The sequence below is a fragment of the Anastrepha obliqua genome, chromosome 6 (assembly GCF_027943255.1).
Source record: "Anastrepha obliqua isolate idAnaObli1 chromosome 6, idAnaObli1_1.0, whole genome shotgun sequence".
NCBI classification, from domain to species: Eukaryota; Metazoa; Arthropoda; class Insecta; order Diptera; family Tephritidae; genus Anastrepha; species Anastrepha obliqua.
The window spans coordinates 74,588,406-74,612,168 of NC_072897.1; the positions used below are offsets into that span (position 1 = coordinate 74,588,406).

Below are 23,763 nucleotides of genomic sequence, written 5' to 3' on the forward strand. Positions count from 1 at the left end.
AATTAATTGTTACAAATACCCCATTAATTTGTTTAAGCCTTTCCCCTCAAAAATCATTTTTTCTCTTTTCATTAATTGTTACCAAGTTGTATATTGCCGATTGGCGTTTGTGTATTAAATAAATAAATAAATAAATATTATAACAATGGGTTACTAACAAAGTCCAGTGGTTTGTTCCTTTTCAAACTTCTTCTTTATATTGCTTTGTTGCAAGAAGTGGACGCTTCAACATTGGTGTGCTTGAACGATATTTCGGAGCATCTTATTTTGAAAGCGTTGTATCATCTCAACATTACTTTTCGCTGTGCATCCCCACATCTGGACGCAATAGATCCATACTGTTTTAAGAACCTGATTGTAAATTAAGTGTTTGTTTTTAACACTCAGCTTGGAGTTTCTGCCGATAAGCTAAATAATTTTATTATATTTTATATTAAGCTCAGCTGTTTTAATTTTAATACGTTGTTTCCTTGGCGTCTAGCGTCGTGCCCAAGTAGCGTGTGGACGGTTTACTGAAAATATAACAAATATACGGGTTGATAGCTAATTTTTTTATTTTTAAATTACCGTGCACTGATTTTGTTTCATTCAGTTTTATGTTTCACATTCATGCAATTTCCATTGTTTTATTTTATCAATCGACGTTTGTAGCTTTCCAGTTGATACACGCTCGTTTTCACCAACGCAGACTCCGCAAATGTTGCGAATTTGATGGGTTCAGGAACGGGAATATCTGAAGTGTATAACAAGTAAAAAATAGGTCCGACTAGGCTGGCTTGAGGGACGCCTGCATTAATTTTCTTTATGTTTGGCCGTGCTGTTCCTGCTTTAATCGAAAATATCGATAGCTGCATCAGAAGTATTGTTTTAAGTTTGTATTTAGATTAGTCCCTCATGCCAGACCTTGTAGGTGTTTTTAGAACTTCAGGTGTTATCAGGTCAAAGCCGGGGCTTTTCTTCGTTTTCAGATTAGAGATTTGAGAAATTATTTCCGAGAACGTTAATGGTTTATATTTGCAGGATTCTTTCAAAAAAGGATATGGGATAAAGCTATCCATTATTTCATGGGGTTGAAATATCCGTTCAGGATGTTGCGCAAAAACTTCAGCCTTCCAGCTTGGGAGTTATTTGCTTTTTTAGTTGGAGGATTGTGGATGATGGGTTTCTTTATGCTCGCTGTGGTTTTCAAAATCGGATTTCTTATCAGCTGAAAGACGTTGTAATTTTTGTTGAGCGTTTTGCTTTTGAGTTCTTGTAATCTGTCTTTGAGCACCTTAGTTAATTTATTAAGCTCAGTTTTAAGCGTTGGGAATCTTGTTGTTTGCCACTTTTTCTTTTTCCTATAAATGTGTAAAACTTGTGTTTGAAGAACTTCCAATCTGTCCACTTATTTGATAGTTCTTTTCATTAGTCTTTATTTCACTGTTGATAGCCATATAAATGAGCGAATCGTCTGAGTTTAGATCTAAACCATCTTCTACATTTACCAAACTGATAGGAATTTGTCTGACAATAAATAAGTCGATCAAATTTTGGGTCTTATCTGGCATGTTCGACCATCACAGATATCTCCAGTTTTTCGTTTGGGTATGCGAAAGCTTGTTAAAAGATGTTTGATCATTCAGCTAAAGCAGTGTTTGAGAGAAGATATCGTCCTTCGTGGATGCAATCGTTTTTTCAGACACATGCGTCTGGTAATAGGTTCATTTTGACCAGCGATTCTTTTATTTCGCAGTCTGTGCAGCTCGTTTGCAATTTGCCAACCTCTGTAGCTCGCGGAGTGTTTTTCATCGCAGTTACAGCATATAGGAGGACTCGTTGTCTTGTTTAGTGCACTCAATTGTTTTCTGATCGCCTGCACATTTAACATATTTGGGGCTATAATTGTTTGTGTTCATAAATTCTTAGCAAGTTTTGTGAAGTGGTGTCAATTTAAAGGGTTAAAGCAGTTTAATTTTGACGATTGTGTTAAGAATTTGTTTGAAATCGTAAATCTTTTTTATGATTTCGATAGCATGAAAACACAATGTAAACTTATTTAGCGGTGGTTTAGTTTTCCATTCCAATTTCTTATATGCATTCATGGCTTTCAGGCCTTAATTTTCAAGGACTTCAACAATATTTTCTGGTTGACATATGCAATGCTGATCCGTAGCCAATACGCGAATTTGTCGAGTTTGTTTATACTATACATACGAATGCCATGCTAATTTTGATTGCGGTAGTTGACTTGTAATTGATCTATTATATGTGCTATAGAATAAGTTACTTTCAATTTAGTCTTTGCCAACTAGCTAGTATAGTTGTGATTTGTGTTATTTTTAAGTATTTTGTGAATAGTTTACTAGTTTAGTTCCGCGTGGGAGATTATCATTGGGGGAGGCTTTTGCATATGCGGACGATGTCTGTGTGCTAACATCGGATAAATCCCTAAGGAAACTTGAATGAAAGTGCAGATAATTCTGGATAAAATCAATGACTGATGCTCGAGACAAGGCCTTTCCGTCAATCTGAACAAAACTACCTTAGTCTTGTTCACGAGAAAACGGAAATTGGATAAGCTTAGTCTTCCAGCACTGAAAGGTGTGACACTCAGTCTTGCTGACGAAGTTAAATATCTAATAATAATCTTGGATAAAAAAAAATGACTTGGTAGACACATGTTTCACTGGAGGTGAATCGCGCATTAGGGATTTTTCAGCAATGCCGCAGAGACTTGGTAAAACCTGAGGTCTGAAACCTGCTGTGGTCCTATGGATAACATAGCACTTATCAAACCAATCCTCATTTATGCTTCTGTTGTTTGGTGGCGACGGACCATGGTTAAGCCCACATCTTAGGAACTATACAAACTGCGTAGAAGTGTATATTTATGCATTACGGAACCCATGAGTAACACCTCTGGCGATGCCCTTTATGCTAAACTTGATTTGCTTCCATTGGATCTTAAGACAGAGCAGGAAATATTAAAAGCAAGACAAAGCAAGCCTCAAAGGATGTTCAAGAATATAAGGAGAAACTTAATTATTTTGCAAGAAGGAATAAGCTTGTACTTATATGCGTTCCAGGACACAGCGGTGTTCAAGGAAACGTAATTGCCGATGAATTGGCCAACTGCAGATCAGGGGTTACGCGACAGGGATCACAGCCAATAATCGGAATCAGTTCTACAGGATTATAAATTGGATCAGCGATTATGTGTGCAATTCACATAAAGAGTGATGGACTAGTCTAGAACGCTGCAGAACTGCAAAGGGCTTTGTGACAAGCCGGAACAGAAAACTGTCGAACTTCCTTCCAAAACTTGGTACAAAAGACGTTCGGTTGATGGTCAGTATTATTACAGGACCCAGCCCATGGGGTCAGCGAATGACAATCATTGAGCCCCCGATTTTTCTACTTTCCAGAACCTCGAATACAAGGGGCTTTTTAGATTGAGGTACCATTCTCTCGGCACTTCTTGGTTCGCCTTTTTCAAATTTCATGTCATTACTAAAAATTTTGTATCGAGTACAAAATTTGCAGATTTTTCTGTACCAGTCCTTATACTTGCCAAGAGGCGAAATTTGTACAAATTACATATATTTGATTCGAAGTGATCTGCTTTGTCAGAATATGTTTTGAAAAATTTTCCTAATTGAAGTTTTCAAATTCAAGTCACTAGGTTTTTATCATTTTTCTCCACGTTGGAATGTGGGTGACTGTAAAAATATCTCTCATTATTGCTGTCGAAATAGTTCACCACCTTTTCGTAATAGCACCGGATGGGCGCGATTATAATTATTAGCGATTGCGACCTGGAAGATCTATTGTGCCCTTTATGCGTTTAGACTATTTCTCTGAGCCCAACTTGCTCAATGCATTTTTGTGTTTTCCCTATTGTATTGTATTTTATTTCCGCCCTTACCCTGATGTTTGTCCCGCTTATGCATCAGTGATAGGCAGGATTTCAGCACATGCTTAACGGTTTTATCTGCCTCCCTACAGAACCTGTAAGTTCCATTTTGAGCGTCGATTCATCACTATGGATCCTAAATCAAAAATAAAGATTATACCAAAGGCTAGAGAGTAGTGTGAACCTAGTTTTTCAATTTAATTTCCTTTTGAGCTAATTTAATAACCTTTATTGATTAAAGATTATACCTTGTTTCAGAGTGTACAATGGCAATATTTTTAAATTGAAAATGGATGATCGCGACCGAATTTTTCTGCTTCTCTGCCTTACCTCCTGATCCGCTTGAGCTGTTTTACGATTAGGATTACCACAATTCTCATGTATATGTACATATGCACAAATTATATTAAAGAAAAATCATGCTCACATCCACCTATTCGGCTACGGTGACCGATTTTTATTTGAAGGTGTATTATACGTAATGAATTAATATGCACGTCAACTTGGTTATAAGGTTGCCCCTCGGCAGACAATGGTAAACCCCGGAGTGTATTTCTGTCATGAAAAATCTTTTCATAAAAGACCATCCGCCATCCCATTGTAGGTCACTCCACACCACCAAACACACAACAAAGAGTGTAAGCGTCTATTATTATTATCAAAATACGCAAAATGCAGAAATTAAATCTAGTTCAAAAGTGTTATTGTATTTCGTCACAGACAAATCATCTGTAGTTGGCAATATGCATAGTTTAACCACTTGACGTACGAGTTCAGCTCTTTTAACAGTGACTACAATGTCCATCCTCGAGGTATAAAATCTACCAGAGATCTCTCGCTATCCTTGGCAAGATTCGAAAAAACGAGGCCGAAGGTAAAGTTCATCCCAGAGATGAGACCGACAAGGCAAGATGTCAAAAGGTGATTGACGAATACTTGGCATTCCAAGCCGCCAACAAGATGCAAAAAGCGAAACCACTCGCATGACAAAACTGCGAAGGTAACAAAGAAGCACAAGATATCGGATCAGGGTGCAGTTGCCTTCAAACCTACCAAGCGATTTACTGAGGTGGCACGGCACCATCTTCAAATGGCATTGGTACATGAAACCTCTAACCGTGGAAAACCAGTGCTTGACAAGTGGTCAGTGATTGAGGTACGGTTGTTTCGCATAGTCGTTGACCATGTCATGGCGAGCCCGGAGGGCCAAACACCAGGTTTCGACTCAGTGGAGGTAGGCCGCGGTTACCGTGTCATTAAATGCGATGACCAATTCTCAGTGCATTTTTTGACAGACGTGATTGGTAAAATCCAGAACGGCTGGGAAGGCTTGAAAGTCAAGCTAATTCCGGCTAGCGAGATTCCACGAAGGCCGAGGGCTCGCATCTGGGTACCAAACATGGAGTTTGAAGTCAATCAATTAATCCCCTACCTCCAGGCGCATAATCGCTCGGTGCCGATGACCGATTGGTCGATCATCAAAGCGGAAGCTCCGCAAAGGCACAGCATCTCTTTCCTCCTTCTAATTACAGAAGAGAGTCTGGGACCACTGGAGAAAGTGGAAAACAAACTTCGGTTTGGCATTAGGGAATCCCAGCTGAAGATATTCCTTCCTGCAAATCCGGAAGAGGAGCAGGAGGAGGTCGGTGGTGCCAACGAACTGCTGACTGGCATGCAGCTAGATGACACCGAGTCCCAGCTGAAGATATTCCTTCCTGCAAATCCGGAAGAGGAGCAGGAGGAGGTCGGTGGTGCCAACGAACTGCTGACTGGCATGCAGCTAGATGATACCGAGTCCGAAAAAGGAAACCAATAAACACGGGCTTAAAGGTTGTCCAAATTAATCTGCAGCATTCACAGACTGCAACGGGCAACCTAACCGTTCTCCCGGCGGATGAGGACGTAGGCATCGCATTAATTCAGGAACCCTGGGTGCGGCACGCTTTATGGGGAAGCTCCGAAACAAACGACCGAGGTAAGTCTCTTTATTATTTCATAATTAACACTAACTTGTCGGTATGTAACAGGGGTAACACTCCCACTTTCACCTTTCCCAGTACGGAGTACTTCAGGGGATGGGAGGAAGTGACCGATGTTACTCTATTGCCTGAAAACAGCTCAGTAAGGTTAGTCACTTGGAGAGTCTCTAATAAAGGGGTCTTCTTCGGATCACAGCTGGATCTTGTACGATCTGGATCTTAATGTTGATCCGCCTTTACCGTATAGAAATCCAGTAAGATCCAACTGGAAGAGGTTCAGAAACATAAAAAATAAAAGGTTAGGAGATATTCCCATCCACCAAATCACTCTCACCAAAAACCTTGACAGTACTGTTACAACACTGGAGACGGCATTTAGTAAGGCCTACAAAATGTCCTGCCCCATAAAATTTAGCAAAAAATCCCACCATCCTTGGTGGACCAGTGAGCTCTCAAAACTAAGGGAAAAATCTAGATCAACGTTTATCCTCAGCTACTCGACAGGAAATTAAGAATTGTACAGAGAGAGTCAGCAATTAGAGCCGCCAAAAAAGAGAGCTGGAGGGAATTTTGTTCGTCAATCGAATCCACCAGGAATTCTGTTAGGCTTAGCCGTGTTCTGTCCAAAGATCATTCAATGGCTCTCTAGGAAATTTTTAAAGCGTGTTTAAACCTAGGTCATATTCTAGATAGTTGGAAACTACTCAAGGTCGTCTTCATTCCAAAAATAGGCAGGAGGAGACATGAATCAGCGAAGGACTATAGGTCAATCAGTCTTTCGTCTTTCCTGTTAAAAACTTTGAAAGACTTTTGGATATATATCTTAGAAGCTCTTTGGAGAGCTCTGGTATATCAATTGCACAACATGCGTACCTTAAAGGCAAATCTACGGAAACAGCGCTTCACGAGGTAATCGGAAGAATAGAGGGCTCTCTAGAGAACAAACATTATACCATGGCGGCATTCTTGGATCTAGAAGGCGCCTTTAACAATGTTAGTACAGATGCCATCCAACGGGCTTTGATAGACTAAGAGGTGGACAATTGCATCAGTAATTGGGTCATCTCTATGCCAGAAACCAGGCCCAACAAAGTTAATATGGGTAATATCAGCATAACCAAGAAGGTCCACAGGGGCGCGTATGCTTGGAAGAAGATGGGGTCTTCAACCTGAGCATTTATTATGGCTGTATAAGACGGTTATAAGACCTATTTTATTGTATGGTTCGGTAGATTGGTGCAAAGCTCTAGGGAGAGAGTACAATACCAAATTACTCGGTAAAATACTCACACGAATCTGCGCAATAACGGTAGGTGCAATCAGATCATGTCCTAGAGAGACTCTCAACACGTTATTCCAGTAGAAATACATATTAAAAAGACAGCAACCATGCTGGAGAGAAAAACTTATAGTAATTTGAGACAAACTCAGTTAATCTCGGTGAGAACTGACTACATCGCACACTGGGGATTTTGCGGAAAAAAGTCAAATTTGCAACATACCACCTACGCAATGTTTAATGGTATTTCTAAATTCCAGAATAGAACCAACAATAAAATCAAAAAGAATTACTAAACTCCGACTTACAGCTTTTTTTATAGATATGTCAAAAGTATAATTTTTTTATAGTATTGAACTGACCAAGAAAAAACTTCAAAGCCCAAGGTGGTTTTTTTTCTTTTTGCTTGAGCCGACTTCCAATTTTTTATTTTTCATTTAGGGTACGATATTTTTATATACTTTAGCCGGAAGAACAAAGGCTGTAAAGCATTTGATTATCTATTTATAATTAATTTTACGAAAAAAAAAAAATCATATTCCTTCATATTCTTGGATCTGCAAGTTGAGCTACATTTACCTACGGTCAGAAACTAGTATCAACGTGTTGCTTAATAACGTCTCTTTCAGTTTTAATCAATTGCAGGTGCCACCAGGCGCCACTGATTATTTTTTGGCAATGATAATAACTAAACGCTTTCTAGTGTGTGCATAATGATAACGAAACACTTTTAATTTTGTTTTGACATTTTGAGGGTAATTCAGAATTATGGACTTACATGTATCCTGTGCGTAAATATTTGCTGGCTTATATTAATAAAAAAAAAAAATTAAAATTTATGAATTTAAAAAAAAAAAATTTTTTTTAATTTTTTTAAAAAATAGTTTTTAGACATGTTCTTTTCGTACACAAATATATACAACTTCGTTAGTAGTAAAAATGTAAATATTTTTTGGGATGTATACTTTTTTCCGCATCTCTGTACAAAAATCCCCAGTGTGCATCGTCCCGACGGTAACATTCAATAGGAATTTCGCCACTCTCTTTCCATCTAAGGAAGAATGGAGTATGGGATTCTCTCTAAACAATTTCGACACTACAGTCTATACGTATGGCAGCAAAATGGGGTGTGGTATTGGAGCTCGTATATATTCTCACAGACTTAAAATTGAGAAATCTGTGCGTCTCCATAATACCAGCAGTGTCTTCCAGGCGGATGTGCAGGCAATTGGGGAAGCCTGTAGGCTACTTATCAGAGATTTCTCTTTTAAGGGTAATACATATCGCTATTCTCTCGGATAGCCAAGCTGCAATCCAGGCATTGAGTTCGGCTACTACAACCTCTAAAGTGGTGGAACAAAGCAGGAGTAGCTTCACCATCTTGAGTGAAAACCATAAAGTTACCATAATCTGGGTCCCGGGGCATCGGAACATTGAAGGTAACGAAAAAGCAGAGGAACTGGCAAGAGGGGAATCTGACATGAATAACGCTCTTGCAGAATCGGTATGCACACCATTAGGTGCAGTCAAGAGTACAATTTCCCTAAAATACCTTCGAATCGCGGATTGTAGATGGAGAGGCCAGACGAAATGCAAAATTAGCAAAACGTTATGACCTACCCACAACCCCAAGAAATCGTCGGCAGTAATAAGAATGAAACGACGGGACGCCTGGAAACTAACGGCAGTCATAACAGGCTTTTGGTCTATCGGAGAACAAGCAGCCAAAATGGGTATCCCTCATAATACATACTGTCACAGTTGTAAACAACCGGAGAAAAATGAGACAATCTTCCATTTCCTCTGTGAATGCCCTGCCCTATGGAGGGACAGAATGTTAACCCTGGGCCGACCGCTGTTCGAGAATCTCGAACAACTGTCTGGCTTAGACGTCAACAACTTAATAAGGTTCTTAAACCGCACAGACTGGATATAGTCATGCTGTAAATAACCATTAATCAAGTTGGTAACGAGGATGTGGCAACAAAATGGTGTGGAAGCGCTAGTTGGATTCTGGAAGAATCACCAGCGACTACTAGCCGGTTCGGAGACCTAAAAAATGATCGCCGGAAAGAAATTTCATTCGAATGAAGAGATTATCGCTGAAACTGAGTCCTACTTTGAGGCAAAAGATAAATCGTTCTACGAAAGTGGTATTGAAATGTTGGAGCGGCGCTGGAATAATTGCATTGTCCTTGATAAAATTACGGTGCTGAATAAATCTAATTTTGAAGGAAAGCTGTAGTTTTTTTGTTAGGCCTGAGCTTCAAGGTAGTTGGCATCGCAAATCTGTAAGCTGCTAATAACATACATGCAAATCTTCTTTCAAACGTTTTCTGAGATAGAGAAGTTAGTGGATTTTGTCAAACTGACACTCACATGTAAAATTCACTAAAATTACTGATTGAGTTGTACATGATGTGAGCTAATATACCTTCTACTCAAATATGAACGAGACGTTATCAATAAAACGGTCCGCGGATATATGGCAAAAATAAATTTTTTGTTTTTTGGTAGGACTGTTATAAGCTTACATGGCAAATTTCAGCGTGATATGTCACATAGTTTGTTTTCTGTGCTACTGTAAACAAGTCAAGCTCGAGTGTGTTCTTCGAATTGTCTTTTATGACTTCAATTGTCTCAAAATGTTTTCCACGGAGCGGCAACTTGAGCTTGGGAAACAGGAAAAAGTCGCATGGAGCCATATCAGGCGAATGGTTTTTGTTGTTGTAGCAGTATTCTTAACCCTGTCAGTGTAGTGTAGATCACCGCTCATCTTCGTCTAGTTCATCTAACGGTAGGCCCAAGAAACTTGCTATTTCGACTGGTTGGGTCCAGAGGGAGAAGGGTGTTACATGAGTGGGGGGCGTGTGAAAAGGTGGTTAGTGCCGTGCGGGGTGCCTTCACATGCAGGACATATGTTTGGTAGGTCGCGGTCAATTCTGGATAGGTAGCTGTTTACTCGGGTCTCTCGGGGTAGTTAGAGCTCCTTGTTTGTTTGTTTCTTAACAGAAATAGAAGCCCCGCCAGTGTAGGGCATATCACCGGTCGTCTTCGTCTAGCTCATCTAAAAGCAGGCCCAGGAAACATGCTGTTTCGACGAGTTGGGTCCAGAGGGGTGTTAGAAGAGTCGGTTTTGGAGGGCATGTGAAAAGGTGGTTAGTGTCGTGCGGGGTGCCTTCATATGCCGGACATATGTTTGGTATGTCGTGGTCGATTCTGGATAAGTAGGAATTTAACCTGCTACAGTATCCAGAACATAATTGTGCCAGTGTTACACGTGTCTCACGGGGAAGCTGGAGCTCTTCATCTGCTATAGGTCGTGGTTGCACTCCGATTACGGCATTCACAGGACGGGAGCTTAAGAAGGTGGCGACGGTTTCCCGGCGAAAGTCGTTTATTGACTGTCTAAACACTGTCTGGTAGAGCAAATTTCGGTCAGTTTTGTCCGCGGTTTATCGTGATGCGAATTTAAGTCACCTACAACCAATCGGTTTTCACGTCTGATGAGCGCACCTATATCAGGGTGATATCCTGCCGGGCAGCAGGTGACAGGGGGTATGTAAACAATATGTATTTCGAGCTCGGAATCGCCTGTTCGGACAGCTATGCCTTGACATTCTAAGGTGCTGTCCCTGCGGTCGATGCTTTCATCAATGAGACGATACTGCTCTGTGTGGTGGACTATAAACGCTATGCCACCACCATTGTCTCGCTCGCGATCGTGTCTGTGCATGTTATAGCCATCCCTGGTGATCAGAGATGACCTAGCGTGCAGCTTGGTTTCCTGGACCGCGGCTATTTTAATACTGTGTCGGCTTATGAAGTCAACTATCTCGTCGACTTTGCTCGTGAGTCCGTTGCAGTTGAATTGAAGAAGCTTGAAGCTTCTTGGTAAGGTCTGTGTAACTCGGGTGATAAGAGATGCGTGGGGTTGTCTGCTGTGCAATCCGTTGTAGTTGTTGCGGCCTGATGATGGTGGGCGGCCGCCCTACGGGGGCGGTTGCGGGTGCAGAGCTTTGCAGCAGGGGCAACGTAGTCAGTGGTCCACTCACGGAGGGTGAGCACGCCGTAACATCTCTGAAAATGACACCAGCCATTGCAGGAATTGCATTTGACTGATACCAGATTCCGAGGTATTGCCATCTGACACACGGAACAGACTGTGCGGGGGACCAAGAGCTGCTGGTTTGTCCCCGCACTGGGGTTGGAGCAGGAGGGAAGGGGATGGGCTAAGTCGGAGGAGTTGTGTTGCTCCGATAAGCTCCTTACCGTGGAGATGTGGGTTGTGGTGGCGGTTGGTGGTGCCGTCCTATCAGGGGGAGTAGAAGTCGAGGAGGCATCATACGCCTGCTGGCGGGAGCAACACGTGGCCACATACCGTGTGGACCACTCCCTATGGGTCTTAAGGCCTGAACAAGTCTTAAGGTGGCTCCACCCGTTGCACTTATTGCACCTAACCGAGGTGGAGTTCGGGTGAAGCCGTTATGACAGACGCAGCAATAGAATACTTCTGGGCCAGGGTTGGATTCAACTCCAACCCTGAGGAGAAGCATTTGGAGCAAGGTTGCTGCAAGAAGTTGGTCCTTTGACGTAAGGGGTGGGGTGATATGCTGTTCACTAGACACGGCTAGTTTACTGGCGCGGCAGCCCTTGGTCGGGAAAAACCCGGGTCATTCCGGTATTGTAGAACCGGCTGTCATGGGAGTGAGTGGGAGCTCCTCATCTGCTTTGGGTGGTGGTTGGACTCCGATCACGGCATTCGGGGGAGGGAGCTTCAGAAGGTGGTAAGTGTCTCCCAATGAATGTCGTTAATTGTCTGCCTTAAAAGTGTCCGGTCCAGTAGTTGTCGATTTATTAAATCCTGGATATCGTCATAGTAATTGAAGAGATGTCTCCCGTGCCTTGGAGGCGACTCTGGTTCAAGAAGGTCAACGAAGGTGAAAGTTGCGGTAGCACTCTGGTAGAAACTGTTCCTGTGCCTCGTTATGTAGGTGTTGTAAAGGGGACATCAGCGGGCATCCGGTAACTGTCAGAGGAGCAGTGTTTTGGCATGTCAGTAATTCCAGATGACCAGACAGGCGCAGCGTAATTTAGAACTGGGGGGCCAATTGCTTTAAATATCGCCAACATAATTTCTATGTCTGTACCCCAAATGCTCCCGGCTAACGATTTCAGGCCTGTTGCGATTTTAGAACTTGGTGGCAATTGCGGTTGCGTGCGCTGAGAAAGAGAGCAAAGTAGCAAAGGTGTCGCCCAAAATATTGGGGTTGTTAACGGTCGTTATTGCTGTATCATCGAATTTCATCGTTAGCTGTAGATTTGCCCATTTAGTCGGGTAGATGCAATATGAATTGCCGACTAATATACCTCGGGCATTTCTTTGGGTCCGACGAAGTGCAACTGTTTAACGTCATAGCCACCTTGTCGTTGTCTTTCGTTGGGTTCGACAGGGTACTTACAGTGGACCAGAGCTTACTCTCTTCATCGGTGAAGTTCAAGATCTTCAAATGCTCTTCCCATTTATTCCGCTTATGTTGGGTGACCAGTTGCCGAATCTCCATATAGAGAACCTGCGGGGATCCCCGGAATCGGCTTGGCATAGGTGGTCACGCTCGTTTGCTAAAACGGTTGCTTTAGCTGATAAATTGGGACGTATACGCCGGATCTCACTCTCCAGCAGGAATGAAGCGGCTGGGAAAGCGGCGAAGGTGTCCTCAATTAGTTCCGCGAAGCTGGCCCAATTAGCTTTGTTCAAGTTAATATGTGACCAGTGATTCGCGGAAGCAAAGTCGGCAGGTCTCTCTATCAAGACGATAATGGGCAAGTGGCCTGGGGCAAGCAATAGCATAGGTCGCCGAGTTATGCTATTTATCAGACAGCGCTAGCAATTGTTATGTGAGTCGAGCTACTGCAATTGCCCACTACCCTGGTGGGGGAGTCGTCGTTTACTGTGGTAAATGTCGAGTCGTCTGTCAGCTATGCCAAATGGTGTCCCCTATGATAGTTTGGTAGGCTTGAATGCCAAACATCGTGATGCGTATTAAAGTCACCTACTACCAATCGGTTTTCACGTCTGATGAGCCCACCAATTTCAGTTTGATATCCTGCCGCATAGCAGGGGGTATATATGTATATGTTAAATACAGGGTGGCTGATGAATTTTGCTACATTAAGGAACTCAAATAACTTTTTTTTTAGTGTATGGAATTCATTTTTTTTTTTTCAAGTTGAAGGTCATTAAATTTTATTAAATGTAGCTTAACTAGTTTTAAAAATAATTGAATTTAAATGCCCCCCATGCTCGTTGACACAAGTGCGGCATCTTAGTAAAAAGTTGTTCATTGCTGTTTTGAGAGTTGCGACAGGAATAGCCGCATTTGTTGCCCGAATGCATTGTTTTAGTTCATCCAAATTTGTTGGCTTTGTTTTATAAACTTCTTGTTTACATAAACCCCACAAGAAAAAGTCAGGTGCAGTAAGGTCAGGCGACCTGGGGGGCCAACGAAATTCGGAGTTTCTTGAAATCAGTTTATTGGGAAATTTTCGTCGCAACTCTGTCATAACAGTCTGGGCTATGTGAGACATTGCCCCATCTTGTTGAAACCACACAGAGTTGAAAGGAATTCTCTTTCGGCGTAGTTCTGGATAGAAAAATTCTTTCAGCATTTTCAAATAACGGTCGCCAGTAACCGTAACGGTGTTGCCATTTTCTTCAAAGAAATAAGGCCCGACAATACAGCGTGAAGAAACCGCACACCACACTGTCACGCGAAGAGGATGCAATTCCGTCTCGTGGAGTATCTGTGGGTTAGAAGTACTACATATTCGACAATTTTGTTTGTTCACATTGCCGTTTAAATCGAAGTGGGCCTCATCAGACATGAAAAGGCAGTTTAACATGTTTTGGTCTTCTTCCACCATTTGCAGGATCTTCTGGCAAAATTCCAAGCGAATCGGCAAGTCTGCTGCATTCAGTTTGTTAACCATTTGAATTTTGTAGGGAAATAAGTCTAAATCTTTGTGCATTATTGTTTGCAAAGACTGTCGGCTGACACCAAGTTGAGCAGATAAGCTTCTTGTTGAAACCCTTGGATTGCTTTGTATAGCTGCAGCTACAGCAGCGATCGTTTCCTCCGTCCGAACTGGTGGGTTTCGATGATAAGGCCTTCTTGCGACTGTTCCTTGCTCAGCAAAATTATTCACCAGTCTCATTATGGTCCATCTGCTCGGGGGATCGCCGCCAAACATCCGCCTGTACTCTCTCTGTACCAAAACTACGGACTCCAGTGCGTGATAGCGGCGGACTATCCAAATTCTTGTTTGCGTGTCCCAGTTATCCATTTTAATAAATTTTAAAGATCAATCTGCAATTAAAACAAAAATGGAACAAATAACTTAAAAAGAAAAAAAGTTATTCAATTTTTTTTTGGTAGCGACTTTCATCAGCCACCCTGTATTTTGAGCTCGGCTCACCGGGTAGCTATACCTTGACATTCTAAGGTGCTGTCCCTGCGGTCGATGCCTTCATCGATAAGACGAAACTGCGCTGTGTGTTGGTCTACAAACGCTATGCCACCACCACTGTCTCGCTCGCGATCTTGTCTGTGGGCGGTATAGCCATCTCTGGTTATGAGGGAGAAGCTAGCGTGCAGTTTTGTCTCATGGCCACAGCTGTTTGACTCCGTGTCAACTCCTGTAGTCGATTATCTAATCGATCGTGCTCTTGAGGCCATTGCAGTTAAATTGGAGAAGTTTGAGGCTCCTCATGGGTATTGTATCGCATCGTCTGAGGGACGTGTGAGGCTGTCTGCGTTGGTCCTACTGAGCGTTCCGCAGTTGTTGTTGCAGCCTGATGCTGTTGGGCGGCCGCGCCACATGGTGTGGTTGCGGGTGCAGGTCTCTACAGCAGGGGCCAACGTAAGCGCGAGTCCACTAACGGGTGGTGCGTAGGCCAGAGCACCTTCGAAAGTCGATGTCAGGCTCCTATGCACCCTGATCTGACATACGGAGCAGACTATGCGGGGACCAAGAGCTGCTGGTTTGTCCCCGCACTAGGGTTGTTGGCCAGTGTTGAGGGAGTTGCGTTGCACCAATGAGCTCCTAACGGTTAAGGTTTGATTAGATGCGGCGGTTTGTAGTGGAAATTAGTAAGACTTATGTAGCTACCCTTGTTTAAAGTATGTTTAAACAACCACACACGTTCCTTGTACATATACGTATACTATTACTGCCCTTGATGCTAGAGGTGAAAAGCTATCGATATTTGCAAATAGTATTGCTGCCTCCATCGATATATTAAATCAGCATGTAAACGCTTTAAATGCGTTGTACCAATTTTTTCCATACTTTTAAAATGTATATATGTACTTCATGTTCCAATAAGTTCATAAGGTGAGAGGGTAAAAACAATTTTTTCAACCAAAATTCATTTTATTCTTCAACATAAGTCCCTTCTAGGGCGATACACTTTTCCCAACGGTCTTGTAACATTTTGATGCCTTTAGAAAAATTGATCGATAGAAAGTCCTTCAAAATACGCGTCTGTTTCCCATTCAACTTCTTCATTTGATCGAAATCTCTTTCCCTGAAGCCATCTCTTCAAGTTTGGAAACAGCCAATAGTCCCTGGGGGCCAAATCTGGAGAATACGGTGGATTGGGAAGCAATTCGTAGTGCAATTCGTTCAATTTTCCATGACAATCATTGATTTGTGAGCCGGTGCATTGTCTTGGTGGAACAACACTTTTTCTTTGCTAAATGAGGCCGCTTTTTCGTGGTTTCGCCGTTCAAACTGCCCAACACGGTGGCATAATACTCGCCGGTGACTGTTTTACCCTTTTCAAGATAGTCGATGAAGATTACACCGCAAGCATCTCAAAAAATGCTGGCCAAGACCTTTCCAGCCGATTGTTGCGTCTCTGGACGTTTTGGTCGGCTTTGGCCGGCTTACAACCACTCTGCCGACTGTTTATTCGACTGTGGCGTGTAGTGGTGGATCCATGTTTCGTCCATTGTTATGAATCGACGCAAAAACTCGCTTGAATTGCGGCGAAACAGCTCCAAACAATGCTCAGAATCCATTATTCGTTGTTGTTTTTGGTTGATTGTGAGAAAACGCGGCACCCATCTTCCGACTAGCTTTTTCACACCCAAATGTTCATGCAAAATCGTTCCTACTGACCCTTTCGATATGCTTACGGCCTCTGCTAACTCGCGCACTTTCACTTTACGATCATTCAGAATGATACGATGGATTTTTTTGATGTTTTCTGGAACAACTGCTTCATTTGGACGTCCTGAACGCGCTGCGTCCTCAGTGCCCGTACGACCGCATCTAAATTCACGAAACCATCGTTCAACGGTTCCGATCGGCTACTTCCGTAGCCATTGGTGTGTTTCCACAGTATTTTTTTTAATTAAAAAACAGTGTTTTATCAATACACGAAATTCTTTTGAATCCATTTTTTTCACAAAACCAAAAGTAGCTTCACTTAAACGACTGTAACTCACATACTAATCGGCAAAATGTCATGAAAATTTGACAAGTAGCTCTTAAAGGGCGGTTTTCACTAAATACCATATGCTTTTGATATTGACGTCGCCATCTGTGCCTCACCTTATGAACTTATTGGACCATGTAGTATTTAGGTAGGTAGATGAAATGGTATGGTACTCCCGAAGTAACACCAAAGCGCCGCTTTGCTGACATATGTATTTACAAAAAAATATTTTTTTTGTAAAAAATCAGCTTGGCGACTGTGTTGCCTGTTGGTGCGTCTGTCATTGATAATTAACCCGGTCTTAGTAAATATCCTCTCTGCTTCGACAGATGAAGCTGGAACGCAAAGGTATTTCTTGGCACAAAATACTAATGGCCCAAGCAGCAAATTATTATTAACTACTACTGTTTGTGTCTTATTGTTTTTGTTGGTTACTCGTTAGCGTAAAAAGCCAAATAAAGGACTGGATTCAGTACTAATTGATTTCATTTCTGTATTTTCGAAATTTTCGTTATTTGCTGTCCAGCATTTTCTTCACTTCTAAAATCTTCTTTTTTGAAACGTGGATCCAATATTGTACATATCCGCGGCAGAGTTCGTTCTTCATAGGGAAATAATCTCTTTACCATTGCTTTATTTGTATATATTTCCTTAGAAAGCTGTTGAAGGTGAAGGTAAACATATGAGTGGGATTATGAAAGATGAAATTCTTTCTTTGAACTAGATAATTGTTGATTTATAAAGGGTGATCAGATTGGAGGTACTTTTTCCAATAGAATTTTTTTGACAGATTAGGCGTGACTAAACTAAATACATATTTTTTTCAGTATTCATTCACATTTCATCATAGAAAGACTTACGCCTCAACAGCGTTTACAAATCGTACAATTGTATTACGAAAATCGACGCTCTGTGAAAAGTGTTCATCGCGCGTTGAGGACAACTTTATGTTGTATGGCGATGAGGCCCAATTTTAGTTTAATGGCTACGTCAATAAGCAAACTTGCGTATTTGGGCTGAAGAGCAACCTGAATCCATTCAAGAACAGCCATGACATTAATTGAAATCAACTGCGGCTTATACCTATATCTTCAAAGACGAGGCTGGCGCTAATGTTGGAGTGAGTGGCGAACGCTATTGCGCTATGATAAACGACTTTTTGATTCCGGAAATTGAGGTCTGTTATCTCCAAAGCATCTGGTTCCAACATGATGGGGCTACTTGTCATACAGGCCGTAAGGCAATGGATTTACTGCGTAGTCGTTTCGGTGAGCAATTTATCTCTCGTCTCGGACCAGTGGATTTGCTACCAAGGCGTGTGGTATTTTATTTGACGGGTATGTAGGCGGCCGCCGTAGCCAAATGGGTTGATGCGTGATTTCGGAGAACGTAGGTTCGAATCTCCGGGAAGCACCGAAATGAAGAAAAAGTTTTTTCTAATAGCGGTCGCCCCTCGGCAGGCAATGACAAACCTCGAAGTGTATTTCTGCCATGCAAAAGCTTCTCATAAAAAATATCTGCCGTTCGAATGCGGCTTAAAATAGTAGGCCGCTCCATTTGTGGGACAACATCAAGACGAACACCACAAATAGAAGGAGTAGCGCGGCCAAATACCCAAAAAGGGTGTAGGCGCCAATCTAATTGCTTAATTTATAAACCAGCTACGATTAAAGCATTGGAAGCCAACATTATGTATTAAAGTTATTCACGAGATACCGACCGAAGTCCTCCATCCAGTCATTCAGAACGCCGATTAAGGCGCAGTTGCGGCCAGCATTTGAAAGGGATTATCTTAAAAAAATAAAGGTCATGAATGCTTCTACTTGCGACAGGTTGTCGTCTATCGTTGAAGAGAAAGGTATTCTATCCACATACCAATTTGGCTTCAGGATCGCCCACTGGCAAGACCTGTGGAACAGATCACTGAAAGGTAGATGCACGCACGGGCTAATACACGTTCTTACGACGTGGTTAGAAAAAAACCATGGGGAAACAAACTTCCACCTAACTCAACTCCTTTCAAAGCACGGAGTATTTCGAAAATACCTCCATAGATTCGGCCGTGACAGTTCCCCAAACTGCCCAATCTGCATGGAAAGGGAAGAAGACACTGATCACGTCATGATCCAATGCCCACGCTACGCTTCCGAAACCTGTGGTACGGACGAGAAATCAAGTGATAACTGGAAGCGAATCTGCGCGCATGCAAAATATATTCACAATGATCTAAGGCGTACGGAGGTTCGCAGATGAAATAACTAGCAGCGTATGAGCTAACCAGCCCCGTGAGGTAATTCCTTTTTGGACAGTTCCATGGGGAGAGCGGTAGATAGTGGAGAGGTGTTTAGTACGTAGGTGTAGCTGTGAGGCTATAAGTGGTGCATACTGCTATGCCGGTATAGCAGTACTCATTAGAGTTTCCTCTTCCCGGCCGTCATCTCGAAAAAAAACCCATTGCTTCTGCCCAGTAATTCACCCTTCACTTTGAGGTATGTACGGCATCTCCTCAATTACCATGCAGGCCCAAAAGGCTTCGTCGCCTTGATCCGCCTTGAGTATTGGATTGTCAACGCCAGAGATTCAGCTCGTCGCGTCGTTCGTTCGTGTGAGTATTTTGTTCGATACAGGCCCACCCTCCTGCAGCAAGATATGGAACCACTACCCACAGAGCGGGGAAAAAGGCTTACCAAATCATACTTGCCGGTATTCGTTTCTCACTAAAACGGTTCATATTGAGGTGGTCTCGGACTTGTCTACGAAAGCACTTCTGATCGCTCTAAAACGTTCGAAAAAAGCCATGTGATATTTTTTGTGGCAATGCCATGATTTTTGTAAAAACACGAAACCCGAAATGAAATCAACAAATTTTGCTCGTCCGGTTTTATTAATTTCCACTTTATTTTACCCAGGTCACACCTTTTTGGCGGCTTCCGGGAAGGAGCAGTCAAAAACGCAAAGGGACTGTTATATCGCACATTGGCTAATACAAGACTAACACTTGAAGAACTGAGCACTGGCCATACTAAACTCGCTGCCGCTATGATCAGATCCCAATGACTTCGAAACACTCACTCAAAGAGAGAAATATCTCGAATTTGGATCGGTACGATACGATCACGGCTATCAGGCCACGTTTTTGGCTCCGCTGGACTTCAGACTATTAACTGTACTCACGTAATAAGTGGACAACACCTACACCCTACCTCGCAGAAGGCACGCTAGTTATAACGACGATAACCTCCCACCACAACGTTGGAAGCTTGGTTGCGTTGAGTCCACCATACGTGGACGAGATGGTTATGTTCGAGTTGTGTGCCTCCGCACTACTAATGGGACCTGCTGCCGACCTATACACAAATTTGTCACGCTACCAGTGTCTTGAAATAGGGATCCTTTCTGATTATTGCACTCTAATTATCTTTTTATTTGGTAAATCTTTCACTTGTACATAATTAGCATACATTTCAATACATAATACATATAAATTGCTCACATCCAGCAGTTCAGTATTTTTTTTTCGTAAGTTATATGCATATATAGTATAGATACTCGTACATCACTGCGCACTCAAAAATGTTTGCATGTCTGCATACATTTGGGTTTCGGCAATTATTTATTGTTTACTAGATATACACCCCCAAATCTCTTGGTTTCGTCCTTCAAGAAAAAGGCTTCTTGGATCAAACAGTATTTATATAATATAATCTAAGACTATTTTGTAATCTCGGGTTTCGGCAGAGAAATTTGGGCTAGATCGCTTTTTAATTACAGATTGTGATTTAAGTTCGATGATTCTGATTTTCCAATAATATCGAACAATCATCAGTGAATGCGATGAATGAAACATCTTCTGAGAGCAGAAATTGAATTAATCTGACTGTTTGCAAACAGACTAGACTATGAGAGGGGCCAGAAGCCGATGTCTGGACCTCACACCAGGGTAAGGGCGGGATGTATTATAGATTGAAGGATGGAAAATACAGAGTGAGAAGTTATTGGTGCAGTGAGGCGCGAGCAGCAAGGGGTCACGTAGCACGTGGTCCAAACCCCGTGATCCTTAAGGCCAGAGCTTAGGCTCATACATTGCATGGATGTGTCGAATCGAGTTCGCCTGATGATGCTTCTGAAACGTACAACAAGTGTGGCTTATAGTTTCGAAGTTCCATAGTTTTGTGTATTTATGGTGTTAAGTACTGTGGTGCTGTCGAGAGTAACAAGATCTCAAAAGTATTTACTGCTGGGAAATGAGGGGTATGGTTGAAGGATTTTCCAGGTTTCAATAGTCGAAGCTTTGTGGTTGCTTTCCACTGCTTAAGAATTATAATATATATGATCGCGATCTTCGCGCAGAACAGACGTATTTTGATATGCTCTTCGAATTTCTTAGTACATTTTATTTTCTTAGTTCGATATTACTCTCTTGATTTTTTCTCCAATGTTAAAAATATCATTAACTGAGACAGTGAACCTTACGTTACGGAAAATGAAAAAACATAAAAACAAAATAAAAGTGCATGTAGCGTAGTACACATAACAGAAGTGAAACTTTCAAGGCAGACAAAGAAAGAGGGAGAGACCCGAGAGAGAATGAGAGCGGAGAGAGAGAAAGAATATATATCTTAATAAATTCACAACATTTGCAGAAAATACAAATAGACAAAATTCACGCAAAACGGAGAAGGGTCGACCGGTGTAGGTAAACGCCGGGCACAAACCGTGGCAACATCGCGCACTACTCCGAGCGTTTATCACCCGCACAAACGCAGCGACTCCAGGACCGCAGCCACGGCACAAATAACCGCAAGGCATAACCAATAAATCCGAAGCCGGAATGGATAGTACTTTATTAGCCAGAAAACGGCAATAAGCGCCAAAAAGTAGGCACCAAAAAAAAAAAAAAAACAAAACGCCAAAAAACTTGGGACCAAAAAACGCCCAAAACCGTAGGCACCAAGGAAATATAACGCCAAAAGTAGGCACCAAAAATATATTTTGCACCAACAAACAAGCGCCAAAAAGCAGGCAGTGTTATTTCTCACTAGAAATTAGCAACCACAAGGAAAAACTCAGGAAAAATAGCCTGAAGGGTTTCTAAGATATATGTACATAAGGTATAGCTCTCTTCTCTCCTTTTCCTCTACGTTATTTCTTTTTTCTCTCGCGCAATGAAAATGCTTAAAACGTTGCATGGCCTTGAAATTTTACTCTCCATTCTCGCTTGTTCATCGACGCCTAAGAAGTTTCACTTCAAAAAATTTAATTTAATAAGATACAAACTATGTAGGCATAATAATGCTTTTTTCATGCGGCCAAAAAGTTGAAAGGGCTCGACCGAAAGTGCAATACGCGATTGGAGTTGATGAGCTTAGCCAAGATTTTTTTGTACTGTTTGTGTTGCTGCTCGGCGTATCCATCAGGTCACCCCCTCCACCTGTCATGAACGCCATTTCAAACTAATTCAAATGTACAATCCAACTCTTGGAGCTATTTGAATATAAGGTCTGTTGATTCCCGGAACCAAAGTGATAACTACAGTGAAAGTACCAATTGTACCAATAAGCAAAAAGTTATCAGGTCAGTCCATAAGTTCGTGCGTATTTTACCCATAATTTCACTTTTGTACGATTTTTATATTTTCTTTGATATATTGTGCATTCAACAAGTGGTTTTAACCGCACGTGTTGTTAAAAAATTCGAACGCGTATAAGAGGCATATTTTGTATTTTTTTATAAAAGTGGTAAAAATGCAACAACTGCTGCTGCAGAAATAAACATTGTTCACGGAGAGGGTACCGTGAGTGGTTTTAAAAATTCCGAAGTGGTAACTGCGACGTGGTGGATGCCCCGCGCGCTGGTCGTCTTGAAGTCCTTAACTCCGACGCCTTGCTCGAACTCGTGGAAGCTGAGCCAAATTTCACAGTCGATATGATAGCTCAGAGGTTAAATTAATCGCACGGAACAGTTCACAGGTGGTGGTATATGGCCGGTATTGTTTATTATGAATTATGGAACCAAACCAGACGATAACTGCTGATTATTATTACCATCAGCTATCAAACCTGAATGAGGCACTTAAAAAAAATCGACCGTCTTTAGTGAATAGACGCAAAGTTTGGTTTGACCAAGGCAACGCAAGACTTCATACCGCAAGGCAAATATTAGGCAAGCTGAACGAGCTCGGATGGGAGCTAATGCCGCATCTACCATACTCTCCGGATATTGCATCTTGTGATTATCACCTTTTCCGTGGACTTCAATCCCATATAAGTAACAAGAGCTACTCCTCAAAAGAAGCTATAAAAAGGGATATCGAAGCGTATTTTGGCTCCAAGGACAAACTATTTTTTAGGGAATTAAAAATTTGCCTAAACATTGGGAAGACATTGTAAATAATGAAGGAAATATATTATTGATTAATAAATACTTAAAAAATCTTTTTACTTGTTTTAAAACCACCTTTGAAAAACGCACGAACTTATGGACTGACCTGATATATTGGGACCCCTGTAGAGGTTATTTGTTTCTCTTCGATCTGAGAATGCCCGTGTGCATAATCTAATCAGTGCTATACGTGCAGACAACAGTAAACTTATGACTAAAACTGAGAACATCCACTCAGATTTATGCAGCAAAATCTGTAAGGTGTAAGGTTTCGGCGCCAGTCGATGCTGTCTCTAATGCTGCATTTTTGCCCATTGCTGGTGAGTTTGATGAAATCTCTGCGCTAGCTGCTTCTGAGTCTAGTACTTCATGCTCTGTTCTTTCGCTTCCTGTTGCGGTTAATAATGCACATCGGACGACGGTCAATAATAAACGGAGCAAAAAACAAGTACAAATTTCTATGCCAGCCGCTGCTGAATCTAATATTCCGTGCTCTGTTCATTCGTCTGCTGCTCCAGTTAATAATGCACAGTGGACGAATATCAATAAGAAACGGAGCAAAAAATAAGTACGACTAGTAGGTACAAATACTTGTCAGGATTTAGATGGTGCGGTCAAATAATAATTGGTTACATTTGACATCTTTCTCTCCTTCCTTATCTGAAGGCGGTATCAAAGATTACGTCTCTAAGCATACAGGCTTAAGTAAAAATATGCTTTCCTGCTT

At 41.9% G+C, this 23,763-nt stretch overlaps 2 protein-coding genes across 7 annotated transcripts in view; both read left to right on the forward strand.

The window, feature by feature from the left end:
* The first annotated feature begins 4,985 nt into the window (after positions 1-4,985).
* On the forward strand, positions 4,986-5,711 carry LOC129250734 (uncharacterized). The gene has a single exon (XM_054890332.1). It carries the CDS (start codon positions 4,986-4,988, stop codon positions 5,709-5,711), a length of 726 nt encoding a protein of 241 aa, XP_054746307.1.
* A 108-nt stretch (positions 5,712-5,819) lies between these two features.
* Positions 5,820-23,763, forward strand: part of LOC129250143 (calcium/calmodulin-dependent protein kinase type 1-like) — a 203,560-nt gene continuing 185,616 nt past the window's right edge. For 3 of the 6 annotated variants that reach the window (XR_008582805.1, XR_008582804.1, XM_054889788.1), the window contains exon 1: positions 5,827-5,870. Coding sequence is in view for 4 of the 6 variants with exons in the window: in XM_054889788.1 (XP_054745763.1) it covers positions 5,842-5,870 (29 nt within the window). In the remaining 2 variants the exon portion in view is untranslated. Of the gene's footprint in view, positions 5,871-23,763 lie in introns of all 6 variants that reach the window. The other 3 variants (XM_054889785.1, XM_054889786.1, XM_054889787.1) reach the window with 3 other exon arrangements.

Excerpts from the sequence above, each read along its gene's own strand:
- LOC129250734 (XM_054890332.1), top strand. The coding sequence starts at position 4,986 with ATGGCATTGGTACATGAAACCTCTAACCGTGGAAAACCAGTGCTTGAC.